The sequence below is a fragment of the Gymnogyps californianus genome, chromosome Z (assembly GCF_018139145.2).
Source record: "Gymnogyps californianus isolate 813 chromosome Z, ASM1813914v2, whole genome shotgun sequence".
In the NCBI taxonomy this organism is placed as follows: domain Eukaryota; kingdom Metazoa; phylum Chordata; class Aves; order Accipitriformes; family Cathartidae; genus Gymnogyps; species Gymnogyps californianus.
The window spans coordinates 79783222-79805620 of record NC_059500.1 but is presented as its reverse complement, the minus strand read 5'-3'; the positions used below and the strand labels follow the sequence as shown (position 1 = coordinate 79805620).

At 43.5% G+C, this 22399-nt stretch overlaps 1 protein-coding gene across 1 annotated transcript in view; it reads right to left on the bottom strand.

Moving 5' to 3' along the window:
• Positions 1-22399, bottom strand: part of SETBP1 (SET binding protein 1) — a 261441-nt gene that overhangs the window by 190184 nt on the left and 48858 nt on the right. Inside the window, exon 3 of the mRNA XM_050912893.1 lies at positions 20529-20612. Within this exon, the coding sequence (XP_050768850.1) occupies positions 20529-20612 (84 nt within the window). The remainder of the gene's footprint in view (positions 1-20528; positions 20613-22399) is intronic.

The window sequence follows — 22399 nt, the reverse complement described above, 5'->3', positions numbered from 1 at the left end:
TGCTTGATCCACTTTCATCACCAGCATTTCCAGCTGGTTAGTGAACAAATAAACACTCTGAAAGTTTCTCATGAGGTAGCCAAGATATTTTTCCTAGTAACAGTCAAGCCTCGCGATATAAAGCGCTGTCCTAAGAAGTTCCTCCAAGGGTAAACTGAAGCAAAGTGGTGATAAGGTCAATATTTTCAAATGGGGTTGCCTAAAATATCCAGCAAAGTCAATAATAATCAAGACAACCACTAATTTGGATTACTCCATTGGGGTGTAACTACACGACTTGAAACTTTCATGTTTGAAAACATCGGCCTTAACCATTTGCTCGTGGTTAAAGAGCGGATAAGGAGCAGACCTGTTCTGGTTTTCAGACCTAACCGCTAAAAACAAGGCATGAAAAAGGCTGAAAAGGCAACATGGGCACAAGAACTTGCTCATCTATCACCTTGAGAGAGGGCTGCTCTCTGGGAAAGGGCTGGGATAGATGATAAAGGCAATCAGAGGAGCATGGAAACCCATCTGCCGTCGAGGTGTTCCCAGCTGGCTCTGGAAAAGGGATGTGCGCTACTCAGCCCTTCTCACTCCCTCTGGAAACACAAGTGCCAGTAGCTCAGCCGCTGACTTCTTTTACTTTCGGACATGGATGACATTGAGTGGCGTATCTTTAACAGCTCTTGCTTTTCTAGTTAAGCATTAATGTTTAACGAGATCAGCCTGCAGTTGCTCGTTAGTGTGCAGTGCTCCAGCTAATTAATACATCACCGGGAGAGCCGGCCTGGGAAAGGAGAGTGAGCAAGTGCATTCCTGAGGCATTTCTCAGCCTTCAGAAAAGGGAAGGAAAAAAAAAAAAAGGAAATATGGGCAAAGGGTTCTTCAGAGAGGGGGAAAAAAAAGAGTTGAGTCCTCTGAATGTTTGTGCAGCAATGCTCAGCTGACTTTCTATGAAGAGGCTGTCTCTCACCACGCCAGCATCCTCCTGATAAAAGACGAGTATGTAGCCCGCAAGGAGCGGTACCGAAGAGGCAGCTCGAGTGTCACGAAAACACATCGGCCCTGACAGCCGCACACATTTTCCAAGCAAGAAGAAACAAACAAACCATCTTCTCCCCGCTGTCCCTGCTAATTCCTCTTGCCAGCTCACCTCCTGCAACGGAGGTCACGGGGAGATCAGGAAAGTCTTGTCAGCACCTGGCTTGAGGCTGCTCCATCGCACTTGGCAGAGCTGGTACCTGCTCAGCAGGCAGGGATTTATTTTAGAAATAATATGCATTACTGCTAATTCTCACAAATGTAACAGGATTCCCACGAATTTTCAATTTATTGCGCCTACAGTCCCGTTGCCTGCGTCAAGCAATAATTTGTCAGCCTTGCTGCTGAAGATGCAAATCTTTAAAATGCAACTCCCGTATTTCCTAGCATTTCAGAATCCAGCAGGAAAACTGAAAGACCCTTTTGTGGTTCCCTCAATTCAAATTTCAGCCCAATTTTTAAACCTGGGAAGTGCTTTTGGAGCTACTGGCTGAACAAAATTTAAATATCTGCGGTCGCTCCTACTTTAAATAGTGTCTTAGAGCCTAGTGTTCATTTTTTACAGCTATTTTAGAATGTAAAAATAAAAACCGTAATTGTCTCTTTTTATAGGAAAAGGCAGCCGCACAGTGTAAAACTCTTATTTGTATGTAATATGAAAGAGCAGGCAGGGTCATCAGAAACACTAAGCATAAAAATTTGTAGGTTAGTTTTTAGACATTTAGTTGTGGGATTGTTGGAAGGAAGCAGAGAAATGGGCCAATATAACTATCACAGATCTAGGAAAAGGACCCAGCTTCTACAAGGGAAGTGTGTTGCAGCTGCCAACATGGAAGAAATAGTTATTTGGCGGTGAATCATACCCATTTTAGGATTACAAATCATACCTATATGTGAGCCACTATCAGCAGCATTATAATTGGAGTTGCTAATACTGCTAAAGTCAAAATATTTGAAGATTGTGCGCCAGGCTCCTTAAAAACACTGAATTAGCTTTAAAATCATACAAATTAGATCCTATTTATGTGCCTTCTGAGTTTCAGGGACTTTAAAATTTAAGCCTCATCACTCATTGATGCCGCTGCAGGTGTTTAAAAGGAAAAAAAAAAACAGGGGAAAAAACCAAACCACCGCACACCTCATATCATAACACTCTTAAAAATCACAAGAGTTGGCTATGCAGGTCCCAAAACAAAACTGAGCCCATGCAAACCAACCATCCTTCCACTCCTGGATCCAGCTGAGTGCTAAGTGGATAACGTAGGCAGGAGGTAAAGATTCAAATGTTGATGCTCGAGCAAACTGAAATGAATCGGCAAAGTTAGGAACTTTGGCACGGCAAGAATGAAAGCTTTTCATTGCTGCATACTGAGTCTGCGGAGACTAAATGGAAACTGTGCTCCACCGCCTTTTTTGTTACTGGGTAAATGACAACTGATACAGAAGGACAGTTTGCTACTATTGCTGGAGATGGAGTGAAGGAGGGAAGTGAGAGAGGAGGAGAAGTGCATTGTACAATAGGGAACAGCTGAGAACGATGCTTTAGTGGTAAATGGGAGTCTCCGGTACGAGATACGATCTTTACTTAAGCTATGCTTTGAGCATCCTTTCCATAGCAGTAAATATAACACCGGGGGAAGAAAATTCTAACACTCATTAGACAATTCAAGAGCAACGACATTATTTAAGAGAAAGATCTAAATTCGTTTACTTTTAGTCTTAAATCTCATAGACACAATCATGTATGTATGTAAATACGTCCACACATAGATGCAAACTTTATTTTCAATAGCTATATGGCCTGAATTATTGGAATAACTGGAATCTGTTATCATGATCGCTAATGGATTTCTCCTGGCACCAGTCTCTGAGATTAAGAAGTTGCGCTACCCCTGTTATCAGATGAGAGAACTCAGTTAGTAGACAAGCTCCAGGGTGACCCAGCAAGGCTGGAGTTGAGCAGAGTTCAAACATGATTTTCAGTGGTCCAGGAAACGCTTGATTTAAGCAGGGGTTAAGCAGGGGACAATTTGGCTCATAATCTTGGGTAGATAAGGAAAAGTGACAATGAGTATGAAACAAATAAGCTCATTATTATGACAGAAGAAATGTAAGGGCCCGTGTTCGACTGAGATGCCACTGCACCAGGTCTTGAAGAAATACAGGTCAAGAGACTTGGAGGAGCTGAAAACCAGAAATAGTAATTTACTTCTAACGCCTAGTTACTAAGTGTAACTTCTCTAACACCCAGGTGGTGTGCACATGGGATCAGAGACAACACCACTGCTGCCATAGAAACCCGAGTAGCGGCAATATTGACATGCTGCTGTTCAGCCACTGATCTTTTCTGGAATCACTGTACCTGTCCATGGGGCCAGTGACTCGCTCTTCTGGCAATCAATTGTTACTGAATTGCTAGTAACGGTATGCGGACCGAACAAAACCCAAGAACTTTCATGTAATCCTACACACATTTAAAAAAAAAAAAAAAACAAAACAAAAAACAAACAAAAGAACCCAAGACAAATGGATCATTCACTCTCCCAGAAAACTCATCCACAAGCCTAGTTCATCATCACCTGAAAACACTGGAAAAGAAAGGAAAACCTAAATACACATCTAGCAGTACTTCACTTGGACTTGAGATTGTGTCTATTAACAACACAACACACGAAGGCGAAGCCTTCACCTCCACTGATGTCCTGACATTGCAACTCACTTGCTGCCTTCCCTGTTCATCTGGTTTCTTTCCATGATATTGCTGTCTCTGGAAAGATGGCTGGACTGTCACTGCCACTTGGAGAAAGCTCGTGCCGAGGAGGACAGGAGGCAGCACCCTGGGTAGTGCCCAGCACATGGGGCCACTTCATCTCAGAGCTTCCCATCGCTTTTAAAGGCTGGTGTATAATGGCATAACAGGAATAGTTTGGGCATTTTAAAGGTTAAAAGATTAAAAAGTAGAGAATCATCTTCCCAAGTGATAAAAATCAGCACGGTTTTAGCAATGCACTGAAAATCCTCCTCCTCTGAAATGAACTTGGTGCGAGTCTGGCATGCAGGAGGGGAAGTTTCAGCTCAAACACTGTGAGTTGCCACAGCCCAAACAACCAAATCAGGGACTTATCATGGGAAGTGACAGGCAACCTCAACTATAAGCGAGGTCATCAGCTCCATCTAAACACTTTCTTTGAAATATATCTGCAGGGGAATAAAAACAGGATGGCAAACGATTCAAGACTAAATACTCCGACATACCCTGCAATACCCTTTGCACTCTCTTTTGGACTCCAGGAAAAGCTGGGAAGCTGAGTAGCAGCTCCATTTCCGTTCCTTTTTCACCTCCCCTCAAGAAGAGCGACTTTTAACCTTATTATTTATATTACCCTTGCATCTGCAATTAGGCACTGCACAAACACGCAATTGGAGGGAAGTACCTGCCCCAAGGAGCCCACAGATGGGCAGAGGCAGGGGAAGCGTTAGACCGGGAGATAAACCGTCTCGCTCCATGTCATGAGGCAGAGCTGGGTGTATGGGCCAGCTCTCAGCTTGGTGACACTAAACTCCTCCTGCGGTGACACAGAGCAGCCACGCACCCATCTCCGTACTGCCAGCCGCATCTGCCTGCGGCGGCAACTGCCCATCTGGCTTCCCAGGCGAGGGAGGTCAAGCATGGAGGAGGTGAGCGCATCCCGTGGCCGCATCCCTTTCTGCTGGGTTGGATGCAATTAGCTGGAGTCATTAGAGCTGCCTTCATGCCTTCTAGAGCCATCACCCCTCCCATGAAGCCCATCCTGTGGATGATGGGCACGCTCCGCTCCATCAGGGTCTTACCAAGGCCAGCTGGCTCAACAGGGGGGCTTGGTAAAATAAAGACGAAATCCAACTTGAGCAGTAGCTTTAAGATTTTTATCTGTATTTTTTTGCAACTCCAGCCTTTTTTATCTCTCCTCCAATTTCTCCCTTTGTAGGCACCTATACTGTCCTGGTGGGGCCCACAAGCTGAAAACCTTTCATCCCTCTGCAGCTCGAAAGCAGCGAGATGTTTATTTTCTTCCTCTTTTCTCAGACTTAATGAAAGCTTTTAAACACAAATGGCTGGAGATTCACACCTCACTTCCAGAGTATATCTGAATTCACTAAAAGCTCTTAGGTTTCCTGTCACCCAGTGAACATAAACAAAGCCCACAAACAAGCACACCTCCCCTTGGAAACTATGAAAAACCAGAAAGAGCTAAAACCAGCATTGAAGACCTTCGGCTGACAGGTTGAATAACAAACACACGCGTGTGCACACACGCACGCACACACCTACCTTGCTCGCGGGTCAGTCCCTGCGCTGGAATGTGTAATACAAGCACAGCAGCTGCCTATACCACTAATCTAAGGAAAAGGTCAAAGAAAGGTATGTATCCAGCATTTGCTTTGAAATACTCTGCAAGGAGAATGCGGTGGGATTTTTCCTTTCTGTTGTCTTTCCCATACTTCTCCACGGCCCTTTCACATTCATGCCACCAAGAGAAGCAAACAGGGTTGCCTCTGATGTTAAAGATCACTTATATAGTCCTCTGAACTGGGTTGGGTTTTGGGGTTTTTTTTGAGCAATCAAGGAGGATGGAAGGTATGATTTGTTTTGGACAGGGAGTTGCTTAAATATTAAGCAGTGAAATGTAGTTGCAGCTGCTACTCGGGAAGGATAGTGGTGATCTTGTATGAGGAAGAGATGAACCTTCTGATGTTTTGAGGTCAAAAACAGCCTAATAATGGAATCAGGTAACAGGGAAAAAATTAGAAATCTTAAAACTACATTGAAGGAAAAAATCTAGATTAGAGCTGTGCAGGGTAATCCTCTCTATGAACACTGCCTCACTCTTTGAGACAGCATTCATCAAAAACCAGGAGTATTCTCTAAAGGACACAACCCTTTAGCAATAATGCTAGAATGCAGCTTTTCCCTTGCTTAATTTCTTTACGAAAGTGGAAGGAAAATAGTAATCTCTATAATTCATGTATTGATAGCAAAATGTTTAACATCTCAACCCTGAGAAGAAAAGAGCAAATTCACAGGAATTACTCTATGAATTTGCCACAAAAGGATTCCTTCTCCACCCATATTATTATTATTTTTTGGTGGTAGATTATTTTTCTAATAGGATTAACATTACCCTCTTGGCTTCTGTGTAAATGGGTGAGTTCACCTTGCCATAAGCTGTTTCAGCTGGAACAGAGAAAAGAGATTTCTCAAATCCTTGAAGTTTAAAAAAAAAAAAAAAAGTCTCCTGATGGGTTATTCTTCCCATAAATAGAGACATTCATATTGGCATCCCTCATGATGGAAACATTCTCGATAAAGGCTGTCCCAGATCCAACCAGTTAAACTTCAAGGAAAAGGTCTTGGAAGAACTTAATGGGCTACAAAGCTCTTGCCTTGTTATACCAAAAAAAAAAGCACGCTCGAGGCTCAGCACTGCCAAAAACTGCTCAGATGGGCTGGGTGGACCCCCCTCACTCTCCCTTCATCACTTCTGCATCACAAACCTGTCCCCCTTCTTTTCACTCCTGTCCTATTGTTGGAGGTGATGCCTTTTTGTGACCCAGCTCTACTAGAAAAAGGTTTCATTTCAGTGCTGAGAGAAATGTAGAAGAGTCCTTCAGGATGAAAGGTAAGATAAGAAAAGCAACTTATTCCATCACCCTAAAGAGCAGCTCTTCCAGAGGAGGCAGGCCATTTGCATGCCATTTGGGTTTGCTGGGAGAGATGCCTCTATTTTTCTCCCATCCCTGCCTCCCAGTCCATGAGCGAACGCAAGGCTGAAGAGGAAAGTCTACATTACACTCCAAACGCATTACTGCTCCCCGCGCATTGCTATAGGCCATCAGAATAAACCTGACAGCGCTTTGAAGTCTGTAAACCGATTCCTAGGTAACTGCTTAGAGTCTCTCCCCTTCCCATGCCCCAAACAGCTTTTCATTTGATGTTCTGGCACAGAGCTAATCTGAGAAAGGATCAGAAACTCGACGCTATTGACAGTAGTGACAGGAGTGTCTCAGTGTGACAGCTGATTGAGTCCGTCTCGCATTTCACTGACAAACTCAATTGCTCCAGTAAATCGAGTGGAAGTCAATACAGGCAGCTCCTCCTTGGGCCCTGGGTGCATCCCCCCTCCTCGAGCCCTCCTGGGGGCCCCTTGCCACTGCCACCTCTTGTAGGACTCAGCTGAGAGCACCATCCCTGTGTGCAATGGAGAAATGTACCCGCAGCTCACGCGGGCTTCGAGGGCAGCAATGCAATGTTCACCCTGCTGATATAAAGCTTGGTTTATCTTACTTCTTCCCCTTCATCATTTTCCCTTTTTTTTGTTTTTTCGGTTTTTTTTTCATAGAGAGACCTCCTGGAAAATCAAATTTCATCCTAAATCCTCAGCCCAGGCTTACGCCATAAAAACCAGGCAGTGATGGAGGTGCAGGAGTGCGGTCTCTGCATGGCCAGCCGACCCCAAGCAATGCCCATGTGGCAGTGCACGTTGGGGATAAGTAAAGGAAATACAAGTCTGTCTCTGCTGGCTTTCTCTGGTGTAAATCAGCAATAAAAGCCAGCTGCGAGGAGCAAAATCTTATAAAGGTAGAAGAGGTGGGAGAAGAGGCTCAAGCCCATTGCAGATGGCAACCTTGTGTTGGCGGGGAGTAACCAGGCAATTAAGTCAGTGACTTAACAGGCTTTTTCCATACTTTAATTGTGAAGCAGGGGTGTCTGTGGCTCAGAGCAAGCAAACCACAAAGCAGACTAAAGCACCAGGCACGGGGAACCTGAATTTGCGCAGAAAACGGCGCAGGGAGATGGGCTACATGGTGAGGAACATATGCAGGCTACTGTTTGCAAATGGAAATCAAATAGGTTGCCATTACCAATAATGAAGTGTGAGGTTGGCGTGGTTTCTGCCTCTCAGATTTCAGCACGGTTTATTTTTATAGAGGCAGCTTCCTCGTGCAAAGTGTTGGCAAACAGGCTGCTGGCAGGGAGGCGGGGAGGGGGGAGCGGGGAGGACGGGGCTTCTTGGGGAGGGCACAGGAGCCTTTCCCACCTGCTGGGATGGAGCAGCAAGCGGTGGAGACGGAGCTCCAGGAGAGAAAAGTGAAATTTCATAGAGACAAATGGCCGAGCTATTACTCTTGTTGACGAGAGGAGTAAGGGAAGATGCAGGAGCAGAGGGAGGAGAAAGTAAAATGGTGCTGAGCAGGTATCAGGTGCTGAGAGGGCAAGGGTTAAAGAAAACAAGCTGAAAGATAGAGTCGTGCAAACGAAATAACAGACTCTCTGCTGCATGCAGTCATATGAACAAGTAACTACAGACACCCCTACCTAAACATATTCCCCCATCCCCAGATTCTTAGAGCACGTCAAGCTTTGCCTCCACTTACCCTACCCAGCAAACAGCTGAGGATACAAAAGCTACACTGTCCTGCCTGCCTTAAAAGAAATCAACTTAAACATTACAACACCTCCACCCCAGCGTTATGCTCTGATGCCAGGATCAACACGTAGACGGGCTGCCCGCCCCGCTCCCACTGCTGCTCCCTGGCAGCTCAACACCTCGGAGCCGAAGCATCCTGCAGGCTTCCCTCCCTCCCGGCTCTGCACGGACACGTGTGCTCCCAACCAAATGACCTCATCTGGACCGGATTGAGCCTTCCAAGTCAAAATAAATACAGCACATTGGAACTGGCGGCGATTTTCAAAGGTTTAAGTTGAGTCCCTCTCAATTTTCACTCAGCACTTTATACATTTTGTCTGCTACAAAATGGGAGCATTTTATATTCCCAGCTCCGATACATATTTTATGAACCTTCAGAAAAGCTGCCTCCTATGCAGTTAATATTTTGGTTCCAAAGTTAACTGGTTAAAACGCGTATTAATAGATTGGGTATGGAAAAAAAAGAAGGGGGGAAAAAAAAAAAGGCAGGTGAGAAATGCTGGGGGAAGAAAAATAGCAGCAATGTTTGGAATGGCTCTGCAGCCAAGACAGCAAACCTGGTCTTTTTAATGGGACCACCCAAGTGAGCAAGACCTTAAGCTCTTATTCACGTGTGCTATGTTCACTGCAGTGTAATTCAAAGTCCAGAGGGGAGTTAGAAAAAGTAATAGTGGGCTTTAATAAGGGCTTAGCAGATGAGAGAAAGTACTGGGTTCCCACCAAACTTCATTCCCAAACTTGCCAGCAGAATATCATGTGATCTCAAGTCCGGTTCAATAAACACAGGAGCAGGGAGATGGTGCTGCTGGAACAAGCTGTCACTGCCTGGACTTGCCAGAAGTCAACTGTTGTTCATCAGCTTTTCCTGAATATACTGTTGTGGGATTTTTCTGGAGGTGAGTAACACCACCTCCTCTAAACACATTCCTGACTTCCAAACCAAAAAAAACCCCCAACAAACCCAAAAATCTCTTCTGAAGGCCGCTTAACAGAATAGCACTTGAGCTTGTGGTATTTTCTCCAAAAAGCAGCCTATACAAGAAGCCTTCCTTATTTTAAAGTCATTAGTTAGTTCAACACCAATCCTTTATGTGTTGGGTTGGCTGAGTCAGGTTTAAGGTTCATTTCCAGGTCATAATTAAAAATATTGCTGGTGAGGAAACTGTATTTACGATGCTGTAAATGCCAAGATAAGACAAACGAAGAAGTAATACAGGAAAGAGAATTTTAGAAAGCCACTTTCTAAAGCAACTTTTTAACCACTTGTTCTTGGCTAAAAGCATAGGAGAAGTGGACGGAGATACAACAGATCACCCAACAACGGCAAAGCTGGATTCTTAGATTACCGTCCCTATTGCTTTCTCCAGTCTAGCCGAAACACTCCCATCAGCAAAAGCCTATCGTTAGATTTAGTGATGGCATCTCCAAAGACAGAGCAATAGTTGTGTGCAGGTTTGGCTGTATCAGTATCCTTTCTCTCTGGGATTACACTGTTTGTATCCTAGCCTCTAGGAAAGAGGATGATTGATGTATAACAGCAGAGGAGGGAGGAGGGGGACAAAGGGGAGGGGGAGAAGACAGCAAAATCTGGTGCCCAACATGAAACATTTAAGCCCTAAACTTCTGTGCGGATATGATCCTACCCTGCCGCGTTGTTATTTTTTTGCCACAGAATTAAAAAGAAGGACTTTTCCTGGTGTCACTGCAGGCCACAGAGGATAAATCCAAATGACAGGGCTTAAGTTATGAATATGGGGAATTAGAGATGAGAAGTAAAGCAGCTTATAATGACTCTCCCATTTGCTCTCTGGAATACAAGCTTCAGTATTGATTTTGAAATGCCCTGTCTTCCTCCTAGCAGCTTCTTGAAAATGAAGTTTGAGAGTTTCTTCGCCTTGCAGCCTCTTCAGCATGATTTGATAATGATAAAAAGAGAATATAAAAGCTTTTGCAGGCTGTTATTCATCAGGAATCATTCCCTTGTTTTCTAAGTACAACCACTGACCTCTAGGGAGGATGTTGAGAGAGATATTTCAATTGATTTCCTTATGAGGATAGCCTCCATTCCCAACACAGTCAGTGGAGGGAGGTATGGATGCCTCAACAACACGTCTGTCAGTCAGTCACCTAAAGTCAAACCATAGGAGTGCCCTGCAAAAAGCCTACAACAGCTCTGACCTTACAGCACCAGGGAACACAGAGTTCATGGGAAGTGGCTAGCATCTCCTTGTCATCCTGTTTACGTGGATACTCAGGCAGCCTCAGGACACTTATCCAAGTCTCGGCCCATAACACCTATAGACAACGCAAGTGTCCATATCCAAATGGAAACTTTCGCACCACCTCATCATCACATATTTTCCCATGCCTACAAAGTGACAAGGAAAAAGACCAAGCAGCCCAGGGTGTATTGAGAAGGACACAGGGCTGGGAAAGTTAATTTTATCATCTTTTCTGACCCCAGCTGTGGGGTAAGGTAATCACATTTCCCACTCAGTTGCAAAACATTTTGAGCTCTTTTTAAAGGGCTTGACATCAGCTACAAAAATAGTCATGATGGGCATCTTTGGTGGGACAAAACACAGGGCCTCATCCCTCATAGCTTTTCCCTATTTACTCAGTCTCAATGTTGTGCAGGTAGAGTCTAACCCATTCCAACAATGGAGTGAAATAACCACTCTGTCAAATAACTCACATCCTTGAAGAGATAAGAGTAAGGAGGAAAACTAAGGTGAAATAACTTGGCTATGTTTGTAGAACAGATCAGTGTTGGAGAATGAGAGCTGATTTCCCAGCCTCCTACACCAATACTCAGCTGCTAGACTGATCCTGCTGCCCTCCAAAAATGAACTTCACTACCTGAGGAAGGACAGTGAGGTTTCCTGTGGCTTTTCATTTTCCTCTGCATTTTTTTTTCTCAACAAAAGAAAATCCATTAATATTCGATCATTCCTGCATGTAAGATGCAGTTGCTAAAATGATTTTGCACTTAACAGCCTCCAGTTGTAGACTGAATTGATGACACTTAAAATGTGCCCATGAGCCATAGCAGAATGATCCCATTACAGCAGTGCTTTAGTAATGTTGTGTTAGTTAACGTTATGTTGTCTGGTTTTGAGGGTTTGAGCTGTGAATATATTCTCCAGGCTGGAACCAGTTGCAGAGAGGATTTAGTCCTGCAGCAAATCATATGGCTTCTTCTTTTATTTTTTTCCTGCTTTAGATCAGATTTTTGTCTGGTTCTTTTTAAGATACAACATAAAAAAAGAATAAAACATCCCTCTGTCAGGATGCTAGTAGGAGCCATGCTATATTTCAAGCCAGTGTTAACCTACCTCAGGCAAGGCCTACACCACGCTAATATCCAAGTACTCCCCAGTCTTTAACATGAAGGATATCCATACTGCTTTCACTGCTTTATAAAGAGAGCTGAGGTCTTGCGGGAATTAAATCACACATATGGTTGTATAGGAAACGTGTGGCAGACTGAGGGACTGAACCAGCATCTCTGAAGGGTTAGCTGACTCCGTAGACACTGAACCATTTCTTCTTCCACCAGCTATAAAGACTTTCAAACTATAGCTTGAATGATTTCTCCCCTGCACAAGAGGTTTTTTCCTTCTACAAAGACCACTTTGGTTGCAGTTTTATTTGACAGAGCTTTCTGAGTGGTTTCCAGGAGGTAATGTTTTAAAAACTGGTTTTGACCTATATAAGGAAACTAAACCCACGGTACACACCTATCTTAGGCTGCTACTGCCTCTTAGCAAACCAGACTCGTATGCACAAACAAGAAACTCACAAAGTGGGATATAACAAAGAGTAAAAGGATATAAGGAACAAAAGACTGTTTAGATGGAGCAACACAAAAATGTTCCTATCAGCATGGTCAACTCAACAGCAGAACAGGCTCCCACAAGAAAATCAGGAAGAGTCATCGCCTGAGCTGCTGGAGGATGCAACTGAATACATTTTCCATGAATAACCAGTGTCATGACAGAATATTTGCTGAATGCCGAACAACCATATTGGGTACAATTCCAGACAGATGACCTGCTGAGATTTAGGACCTGAATTTCATCTTGTCTTGACATTGACTCTGGTACAATGTGAGTAAAAGAAGGGTGCAAACTGCCACCATTCTGCTTGGGTAGCATTTTGCACCCATGCCGAGACAGGCGTGAAGTGCTCCACAAAGTTGCAAGCGCAACACTCCAACCAACAAGCGGGTCCTTCTCTCCATCTGCCACCCTCCACAAAGCCTTTGCGCTTTCCTTGCACCTCACAGCACTCAGCAGCTCTGAGCAGGCCGTTCAGTTTGCGTGAGTCTCAGAGTAGATAGGATCTGGATTCACGTGGCATCTGTCATCTAAAAGGTGGCTGACTGATACTGACCCTGCCATGGTGTCTTCACACGTTGGCATCTGCTAAGGGGAAATGGGAACAAGACAGAGTGGGAAAGGTAGCAAATGCAGCCAGAATGCCAGAGAGCGATGGGGAAAGATGGTCCTTACTGTATCATAATCAAATGGACAAGTCCAAATCTTCACCTATGCCTTTTCCTTATTCATCTGCATGTCGTCCCTGTCCTGGTTGAGTCTGCTCGCAGCAGGTAAGCTGCTAACACAGAGGCCATGGGACCACTTGGAGTGGCTTAGCAGTGCAGTTTCTCTCTTCTGACTCTTTCCCTCTCTGCCCGTGTAGAGAGATCAGTGAAAACAACAAAATAGTTATTAATGCTCCCTGGGATTGCAGAGCCTGAAATGACATGAGACAGCATTTTCTTCGGCTGCTTTAGTTCTCTTTTAGCACGCTGCTGCGTGTTTGCCTTTGAGGAGTATAAATGACCCTTTCAAATTCAGGATTTGAGGCTGACGATGACAATTGATAACACTAATTTTTTCATGTGTGAAGCACTTTTCATTCAGAGGGCTCTCAAATTGCTTTTCAAAACCGTACAGCTTCCCTTCATCCACCGCCGAAATGAACCTACCTCCAAGGTGGAAAAAAGGACCCATCAATGCAAGGTGGCAGTACACAGCAATTTAGGGGAGGAAGTGAAGAATAATGTGTCCTGCTGAAGGTGCAGGGTCAAGTCGAGTTGGCAGAGCACATATCCTGAATGAGAGCCTAGACAAAACATCATCGCCAGGACTCGCACGCTCCAACTTAGGAGGGAAAGTGCCACGGGATCATCACTCACTAGAAAAGGTCAGAGCCCGAAGTTTTACATCTCGAACAGGGGCAGGGCACCACGTTAAAGCACACGTTCAGAACTGCCTCAAAAGAAAAAAAAAAAGCAATTTGCTGACTGCAATTTCTGAAGCCTTTCCTGCAAAAAAGGGCACTATGAGTTTTTTGGTCCCCCCCTTCCTGTAGAAAGGAAAGGCTCTATTGAACTTCAGTCTACGCTGTGCTACGCTTTACAGGAAGCCCAGCCCATTTTGAATTTAATATGAACTGTAAGAGGAGACCACAAGGTGGGAAACTCTTGAAGTGAGTACAAGACTATTCATAAAATGAGTGAGAAAAGGAAATAGGTGATTATAAAAGGTCATTAGAAATGTCAGCTTACCAATGGCATTGTATGAAGGGAGGTGTAACCCACTGCAACACAAACCTATTACAGCTGAACTTGCAAAGGACACCCATAACTTCAATCTCTTTTGTTCGGAGGCTTACGTTTAGGAAGTTTCTTTCATAACATCATCCCTCCAAAACTTACATAAATCCAAAGAAAGGGGACTTAGCCACCCAGCTTCCGTTTCACAACTGCTTCAATTCCACACAACAGATGAATGAAACCAAAAAACTTTCCCAGCCACCAGGAACACAGATGCTTAGCACTAGATTCAGCAATTACCAAAGCACAACTGCTGTATGAAATTGGGAGGTCCAGAGAAAAGGCAGCTGGTGAGTCTCTCATTCAAATACCTCTTGTCCCCAATCAGATCCCATTGAGAGGAAGAGATTTCCAGCTTTTAAAAAAAGTTTCCTGAGATTAAATTTTCTACAGCATTTTGATTCACCAAGTGGAACTCTTTTCCCCCTACAGCACCACCAGCAGCAAGAAAATTGCGGTGGGTGAACGGAAAAGCAAGGGTGGTCCACCTTACTGAGACCAACATTCTTATCATGGGGGGAAAAACACCCTGATCTGGCAGCAGGAACAAGACGCAGAAATATTATATGAGTAAGTATTTTGGAAAAGAAAAGATTAATTGGTGGGATGAGCATAATGACAAAGCTACAAGGTTTGCTTATAATAGGTACCAGCGCCAAAAGGAATATGTTTGTCAGTGGTGCTATATGTAACAGTTCCCCGAGATCTCAAAGGACTGGATGATCTAGGACAGTTTCCTATAGTCCCATGTTCCTTGTATGATCACCTAGCCTGCTTTATTCAGCGAAGGAAATATTTTTAAGGGTGCTTTACCGCCCAGACACCTCAGACATTTAACATCCTCTCTCTTTGTATTTTACTTCTTGTTTTAGCTTTGTATAACTTGTACAGAATCCAATGATTTTTCAAGTAGAGATTCAAACTCTGCCATAAACTCAGAGCAGGAGACGGTGGACAGCATACCTTCACTCCCCCAATTCTCTCCTCCTGCTTTCTTCCACTCATGTATTTCCAAGTCAGCCAATGCTTTCATTTATTTTTATTACTCTTATTTCTTTTAGTGGAGAGAAACATTAACCTTGGGGGTGTGATCCAGACTTGCTCAGATGGAGTGCGGGAGCCTTTGCACTCCCTCATTTCATGCTTCAGTGCATTTTTTGCTGACAAGTGGAAGAATGCAAGGGAGAGCCAGCAAAGCTAAGGCAGATTCTCCGAAACCTGGTCTCATCCCGCTGCTACACCCTCAACAGATATTACAGCGCCGGCTGCCAAAGGAACTTAGCACTGACACAGTTCAGGCCAGGCCAGTTAGCTATTTAAAGAGGTGGGTTTATTTATATACTTTTTACCCTCCTTCCCTCCCCTCCAAACTCCCCCTCTGTTTTTTTAAGACGGGAAATTACCAGTAGCCCTGAGCACGTAAAATTTGACAGTGGTTTACCAGATAATTTGTATTGGTCCCTTTGTCTTTGCTGGTACTTTTATTCTTCAATAAATTCCTTCAACCATTAAACAGTGTTACTCCCACAACAACTTTGGCAGAGATCAAAAGAGTGTGGCAGGTTTGCTCCAAGATTCTACTGCTACCCTCCAGGTATCGAAGAACTAGATGGAGACAAAAGATGTTTTTCTTTCCTTTGCTCTCTTCTAAAGGGTTTTGTCCTGGATTTCCATACAGTCAATGAAAACATTTTAAAAAGTAATTAAGGTGGATTTTGGGGGGTGAGGGGATTGGGGAGATTGGTTTCAATCCAGTACTTAAGTCATTGTGCTTTTGCTGAAATAACGATGACATCCATTGATAGCACTGCCTCACCTTCTCAAAAAGAACCTGTACTGCTAGGAAAACCAGAATAATTATGAATTAAACTACTGTCTACTCTCAGCAGATCTCTGGTGACACAAGTGGTAAGGAGATATATTTTGAGATATATATATATATATATACACACAGGCCTGCAATCCCCAGTCCAGTGACCTGGAGAGAGAAGCTGGAATCCTCACAACTTTGTGCACAAGGTGAACAGTGCTGCTCGCCTCACCTCAACAGTGCAGTGTTTCTTCAAGGAATCCAGAAATCCTCAAAAAAAGGTGGTTGGTTTGGGGTCTGCTTGGTACAACTGGAGTCCCAGAAAGCTAAGTTCATCTGCAGTCTCGTCAGCTGTTGAAACCTGCTACGACCACTAGAATAGACCTTAAAATCTTATCCTTGCAAGGACTGCACGTGCATTAGGTTATACTGGGATCTACCTAAGTTTAAAAAAGAAAATCAAGCGGACAAATAAAAAAGCATCAGAGAGATTATTTCAACCCCAACACTGAATTCAACCTTTGGAAAGAGGCAAACTCTCAGGAGGTTTCAGGGGAAAGAAGGACACTCAGATGAGGCCAAAGAAGCCCACAGGGGAAGCTGCCTATTTCGTTTCTGGAACTTGGACGATGTGCGTCTATTTTTAATTTTGAACCGAGTTCCTCTGCCTCCTGCCAGAAGTCCTGAGCCCCGTGCCGGTGCAACGAGAGCAGTGGCCCAGCCATCCCCTAATAGCTATTACTTCTTAATAAAGAGCAGCACTTAGGCAAGGGATGAGGTTACTGTCAGAGGGGTCATGATTAATAATGATTAATCTGATCCTTGCCAACATGAACTGGATCCACCATTCACTAAATAATTACTCTGCAGCATGGATACCGTTTCCAGAGGAGGCATACATTTGTCATATTAAAACCAAAAACAAACACACGGAAGGACAGGAGGATCTGTAACAGTTCTCAGTAACACTTAAGCTCATGCGAGCCACCAGAAAAGTTAAGCAAAGAGAAAAAAGAAAAAAATTAAAGGGTAAGAGCAGTTAAACATTGATGAGCCGCCTACCTTTTGGGAGAAGCGATGGAAAACAAATAAAACTAAACCCTGAGAAGGCAGAGCTGCATGTGTTGAGAATATGGAGCACTCTGCCACTTCTGGTTCTCAACCTTATGCACACCTCTAATATGCACATTATTTGTCCACCCACACATTTTCCCCCTGTTTTTAAATGACATTATGTTTTCCTCAGAAAGTACACAAATGAAATCACTCCCCAGGAACCATCTTTCCTGCTTTATGTTAATATACTACTTAGTGCAAGGAAATCCTAGTCCAGGATTGCCATTCTTATGCAAAAACGCACCTCAAATAATAAGCAACAGTATAATAATTTATGGGGAGGCATAAATTACTGGGAAAGTAATAACCATTCTGAAGAGCATATATGAACCTTACAATTACAGTAGGATGTCTGTGGTGCAGAGACTTGGTTCTGGGCCTTGGAGCACAGATGAATTTCCCTCCCACAGAGCACACAAACAACTGGCAATGGTACCAATGGCAGCCAAGGACACAGGGGTTTTGCTGCCAAGAGGTGGCCTTATTTTGGGACTCCTCTCAGTCATCCTGCTTCACCGACCCAAAGCTTCATCAAGACCATCCACGGAGGATGGGACTTTAGTTCTTCAGTGCACTCAGCTGTATTCCCTTTGAGGTTTTCAAAGCTTTTGTGGGATTTATATTGCACAGCTTAGGCTTCCACCTATCTTGTAGGGTTTGATTTCGACTGAGAGGCCACACAACATAGACCACCAGTCCCTCTCCTGCTCTGGTGCAAATCCAGAAGGAAGGTTGGGTTCCTTGTGACTCTTGTGAAATCCCAGCCCCATGTGAACCTGTTTGGACTTCTGCCCTCGACAGTGACAGGGCCAGGATTTACACGCTGGTGACTTGCACCATGGAAAATATCATGCAGATGGGTGCCTTTAGATGCCAGACTCAGGGAAGCAGGTCTCAGGTCAACGAGGTTAAGGTACCTTCTCTTCTAGAGGCGTACAGGAGAAATGTCAGTACACGAAATCCTCAGCAATGGGGTCATGACTTGGTTCAGCTGGGGATTTTCACTGGTGGGGCAGTGTGTCTAGGACTTTTTGCAAGTTTCCAAATTAACTTAAAAGAATGAAAAAATTAAAATCTTTGCAAAGCATCACCTTTCACAAAAATTCAGCCGACAAGTAGCTGGTTAGTCTCAAACCTTTAAATAGTTAATGGTATAAAACCCACGTATCTATTTATGTGTACATTAATGAAAATGAAAACTAAGTTGCATTTTCACACAACTTTACAGAGGCATTACAGGAAAACACAAAGCAAGACCGGGAAAAAAAAAAAAAAAAAGAAAAAGCCCCCAACAACAATAATGAAGGTAAATCTTTAAAATCTGAGACAGGGCACAGGAGGAGCTCTGCAACAAAAACTAAGCTCTGCAAACAAAACTAAATCCAGTGCAGTGTTTTTCCCCTTCACAGAGTGAAACAAGCTGTTCCTAAAATAATGCTTCCTTCGTTTTCTGGCAATTAGTGTCCTGAAGGATTAGCCTACAATCGTCGGCAAGTGTTTGCCTTTCCCAGCCAATGTCACCATAGAAGTCTGTGTTTATCTACAAGGCCCAGGGGATAATTTATAAGCTGAGCTGAGGTCCTGCATTCACAGACAAATGTTCCACACTGCCACCCACCCTCCTATACTAGTTTCCTCCCCATCCACCTCCTGTCCCCTGAAATACTGACAGGACCCTGCCAGGGGCACAACGAATGAGCTTTACAGCCTCTGGAGCAAGCACTTGCCCAATAGTTTATGCTGATACAGCAAAAAAGAGTTACTGAGATGGTCAACACATAACTAGACATCAAAAATTAGTTCAGAAAGTAACCGAACGCAAAGAATAATTTATCACTGTCCCAGAAAACATAAAAGAGAGTGGGATTTTTTTTTCCCTTCAAAAACTATTGCCTACTCTATAATTAAAGTATCGCCATCAATGAGTTTTAGGTTCAACACTCAGGGTTTGTTAGAGGTAGTGTTTTGTAAAACCTCTCTGCAATCAAGATGTTCCCATTTCGTTTTTAATCTCTACTACAAGCAGTCTGACACTGCTTTAGTCCTGCTGTAAATCAAGAGTGATTCAACCAGAGTACATCAGAATACAAAAGACTGAAATTGGTAAAAGTGTTTCATTTCTAAATTAATTTTCTCCTGATGTGTTAGAATCTCAACATGAGAAAATTAACCTTGTATTTGAGAGAATGGGAAGCTATTCTTTGAAGAAAAGTAATATGAATCCTTGTCTCGATGGTGAACTGATAGTATAGTTGATGACAATGAATTTGTTATTTTGAAAATACTAATTAAAGAAAAAAACCACCAACTTCAATGAAAGACTCAATCCTGCAAAGCATTTATAAGTGTGACCAACGTTCCTCACAACAGAGCCCACCGCAGGATAGCTAGATCTGTTCTCAGATCTTCTCAGACATTAAGAGAACAAGGCTCAGAGACATTGTTATTAATTAGGGTTGATGAACATGCATGTTGAAAATGAAAAACATTTTTCCTCCTGAGAATTCATCTCTTTTCCCATCAGTAAATTATCAGGAGTTCCTGGAGCTTTGTGGACACTGTTTGAAGCTGCTTCAGGTCTATACCTGGTCACAGGTTGTTCACAAGGTACCTTAGAGAGCAAAATTATTTGGTATTTGAGATCAACTGCTTCGCTTTACCACATTTAACACTGGATGACGCAATATTTATAAATTGTTTCTGCTCAAATCAAATTTTTTTTCATCTTTGGAAAGAATGATCTCCGGATTCAAACTCCTGTTTAACTACAAAACCGGAAGGTCATACTAACTGAAAATTTTGACAGAGACAAACTTGGCTGGTCTGAATAAGTGCAAAATGGTAAGAGGTAGAAAGAGACCACCAGCTGGCTGTCGTTCAGAGCGCAGTCCACCTCGCTTGCAATTACTGAACCCTACAAGTGGTCCCACTGACGTCAATTTGACCAATTTTAGAATGTGGGGCCATTCATTCCAAGTAATGAATATTGAAACTTGGCCATCGGTTTGTGAACAAGTTTTTACACGTCTATCATGAGGAACCTCAATAAAGAATGTTCTTGTGATGGTGTCACTTCAGAACAAAAGCATGCAACGAATGGCACGTTTCTCTAACTATCGCCCATCCAGGCAGCTACAGTACGAGACCAAAGGTTGCATGCATTTAGCTAGCAAGGAAGTGCAATATTCTTTAAGAAAGGCATTGCCTGGAGTGGATTTCTATAAAGAAACAGAATTCATGAATAAATAAACCAGATGGGAGTAAGTAAGGCTACGGCATTAGCAGCTTCTAGTGCAATGAATTCCTGATCTGGCTTGAGGGTTTTTCTACAAATAACAAATACAAAAACATTAATGTTGTATCATTGTCAGCCATGCCAACGACTCCGTTTGTGTTCAGGAACCCTGATATGCAACAGCACAGTTCAAATCAACCAGATGTTAACACATTCTTTTATTTCCACCAGTTAAGGTACATGTTGACTGACCTGATCTGAGTCTTTCACTTGAGCATTTTTCCCTTTTCTGCAACCACAACTCATGAGCAGTTTTGCATCTCCAATGACTTTTCCCTATAAGAGATAAGGCAAGAAAAACATCAGAACAATCTGAACCACTGAAGACCAAGAGGCTTGTATTTATGACCAGACGCAGGGGAAGAAAGGGCCTTAGGGAAGCCTGTGGACTCATCCTGCATTTCTGGGTGAGACCCTTCCACAGAGGGGTAGCTCCCAAGCTGCCAAGGAGACTTCCCCAAAGGCCAATATCACAGCATCAGGAATGTCACATAGACAGGAGCAGAAGGAAAGCAAGGTGTGTAGAAAAACACAGTGGGAATACGGGCAAGCCAAGCTGAAAAGGAACCGGTTATTTTAACCCAATGTTTTCATGCACATACATCAACAGGAACAAGTTTCTCATGCTCAGAGAGTACAATTACCAAACTGGAGTGACTTGAAGTAAAGCTCATACACACCAGCATTTCTGTTCACTCTTACCAAGTTAGTGTTTACTTGCTTGTAGTGTAGCTAGATTTGGTGAAATAAAGTCTACAGGTGTGAGTTGCCCTCATTAGGATAACTTGTCCAAATAAACCCTGGCAAGTCCTTGCCAGGAATTCAACAGCCCACCCTCACCCAACACTGCTGGCGCAGACGCTGCAACATCGATAACACGCTGGGGCCAACAGAGATTTACAAAGAAACAGGGTCCCCTCACCCTCCTTTTGCCTACAACCAACAGTTTGGGAAATAAGCTGATCCCAAACACTTTCTTTTCGTTGACGACCCATCAGACTGACTGAACATGGTCCGAGCAGCAAGGTCTCTCACGTTAACATGGTTCTTTTCTGGGGATTGAGTCACTTTGGTTCTTCACTGAAGTGTTTTTGGAGCTTATCAGACTTGGATGTCTTGATAAATCACCATGGCAGAAAGGGGCTAGGATTCCAGGTTTGGTCAAAATGCTCCTTGAGCTCAAACAGTAACACAGCCAATTGAGTCCCCACAAACCCATCACAATTACTTGCTTTCCCATAGACACACACACAAAGACATTGCCTTTTTTTCAGACTTTTGCTGTCCGCAGCTGAAAAATAAACACTCTCAGCATCTGCTGGGCAACAGGGGGAGAATCTGTTCACGTGCAGCCACGGAGAGTCACGAGATTTCAGCTGGATGAATTTATATGGAAAAGAAGACCTCAACATTAAAGCAGTTAATGAGTTTAGCCAAGTGGAAGTGCTCTGCCCTAAATGATGAGGAAAGGAAAGGGCACTATTAAAAGGAATTGCAGCCATTGTTCAATGTCAGGGCACAGCAGAGAGATCACCCTTGGTGGCAGGAATTACAAACAGGCAGATAAACTTCTGGTCACCTTGGCAGAGCCTGCAACCTGCCAGGTGTGGTGAGATCTCTTACTTGGTGACCCCAGCATCTCGTAAGTCCCAGCAAGGTCAGATAATGTGCAAAAATTATCTTTTCTCCTCTTTCCAAAAGAGACGCTGGGAAAAAAAAAGACACTAAAAAAGGCTGTACCTACTCCTGATACCTAACCAAAACACCCAGTGTTTGGACTGCTGATTGCAACCTGTCAAATTTCAAGGTTTTCAGGGGACTACTTCCAACTGGCATCCTCTGCCTGTGACTCCCATCTGTCAAAGGTATTTCGCTCTTGCCCCATTACTACAGTCCTTCAACAATTAGTCCGTAATCTCTTAAATTCGAAAACCATTCCCCAGAAAGAAGTGATTAAACTAAAATATAAAGCAATTGTATTAAATTACTATGTTAGGGATAGGAAACTGAGGCACAGGGAGAGACCTGTCTGTCTAACCAAAGGAGACTTTCTAGGCACCCCA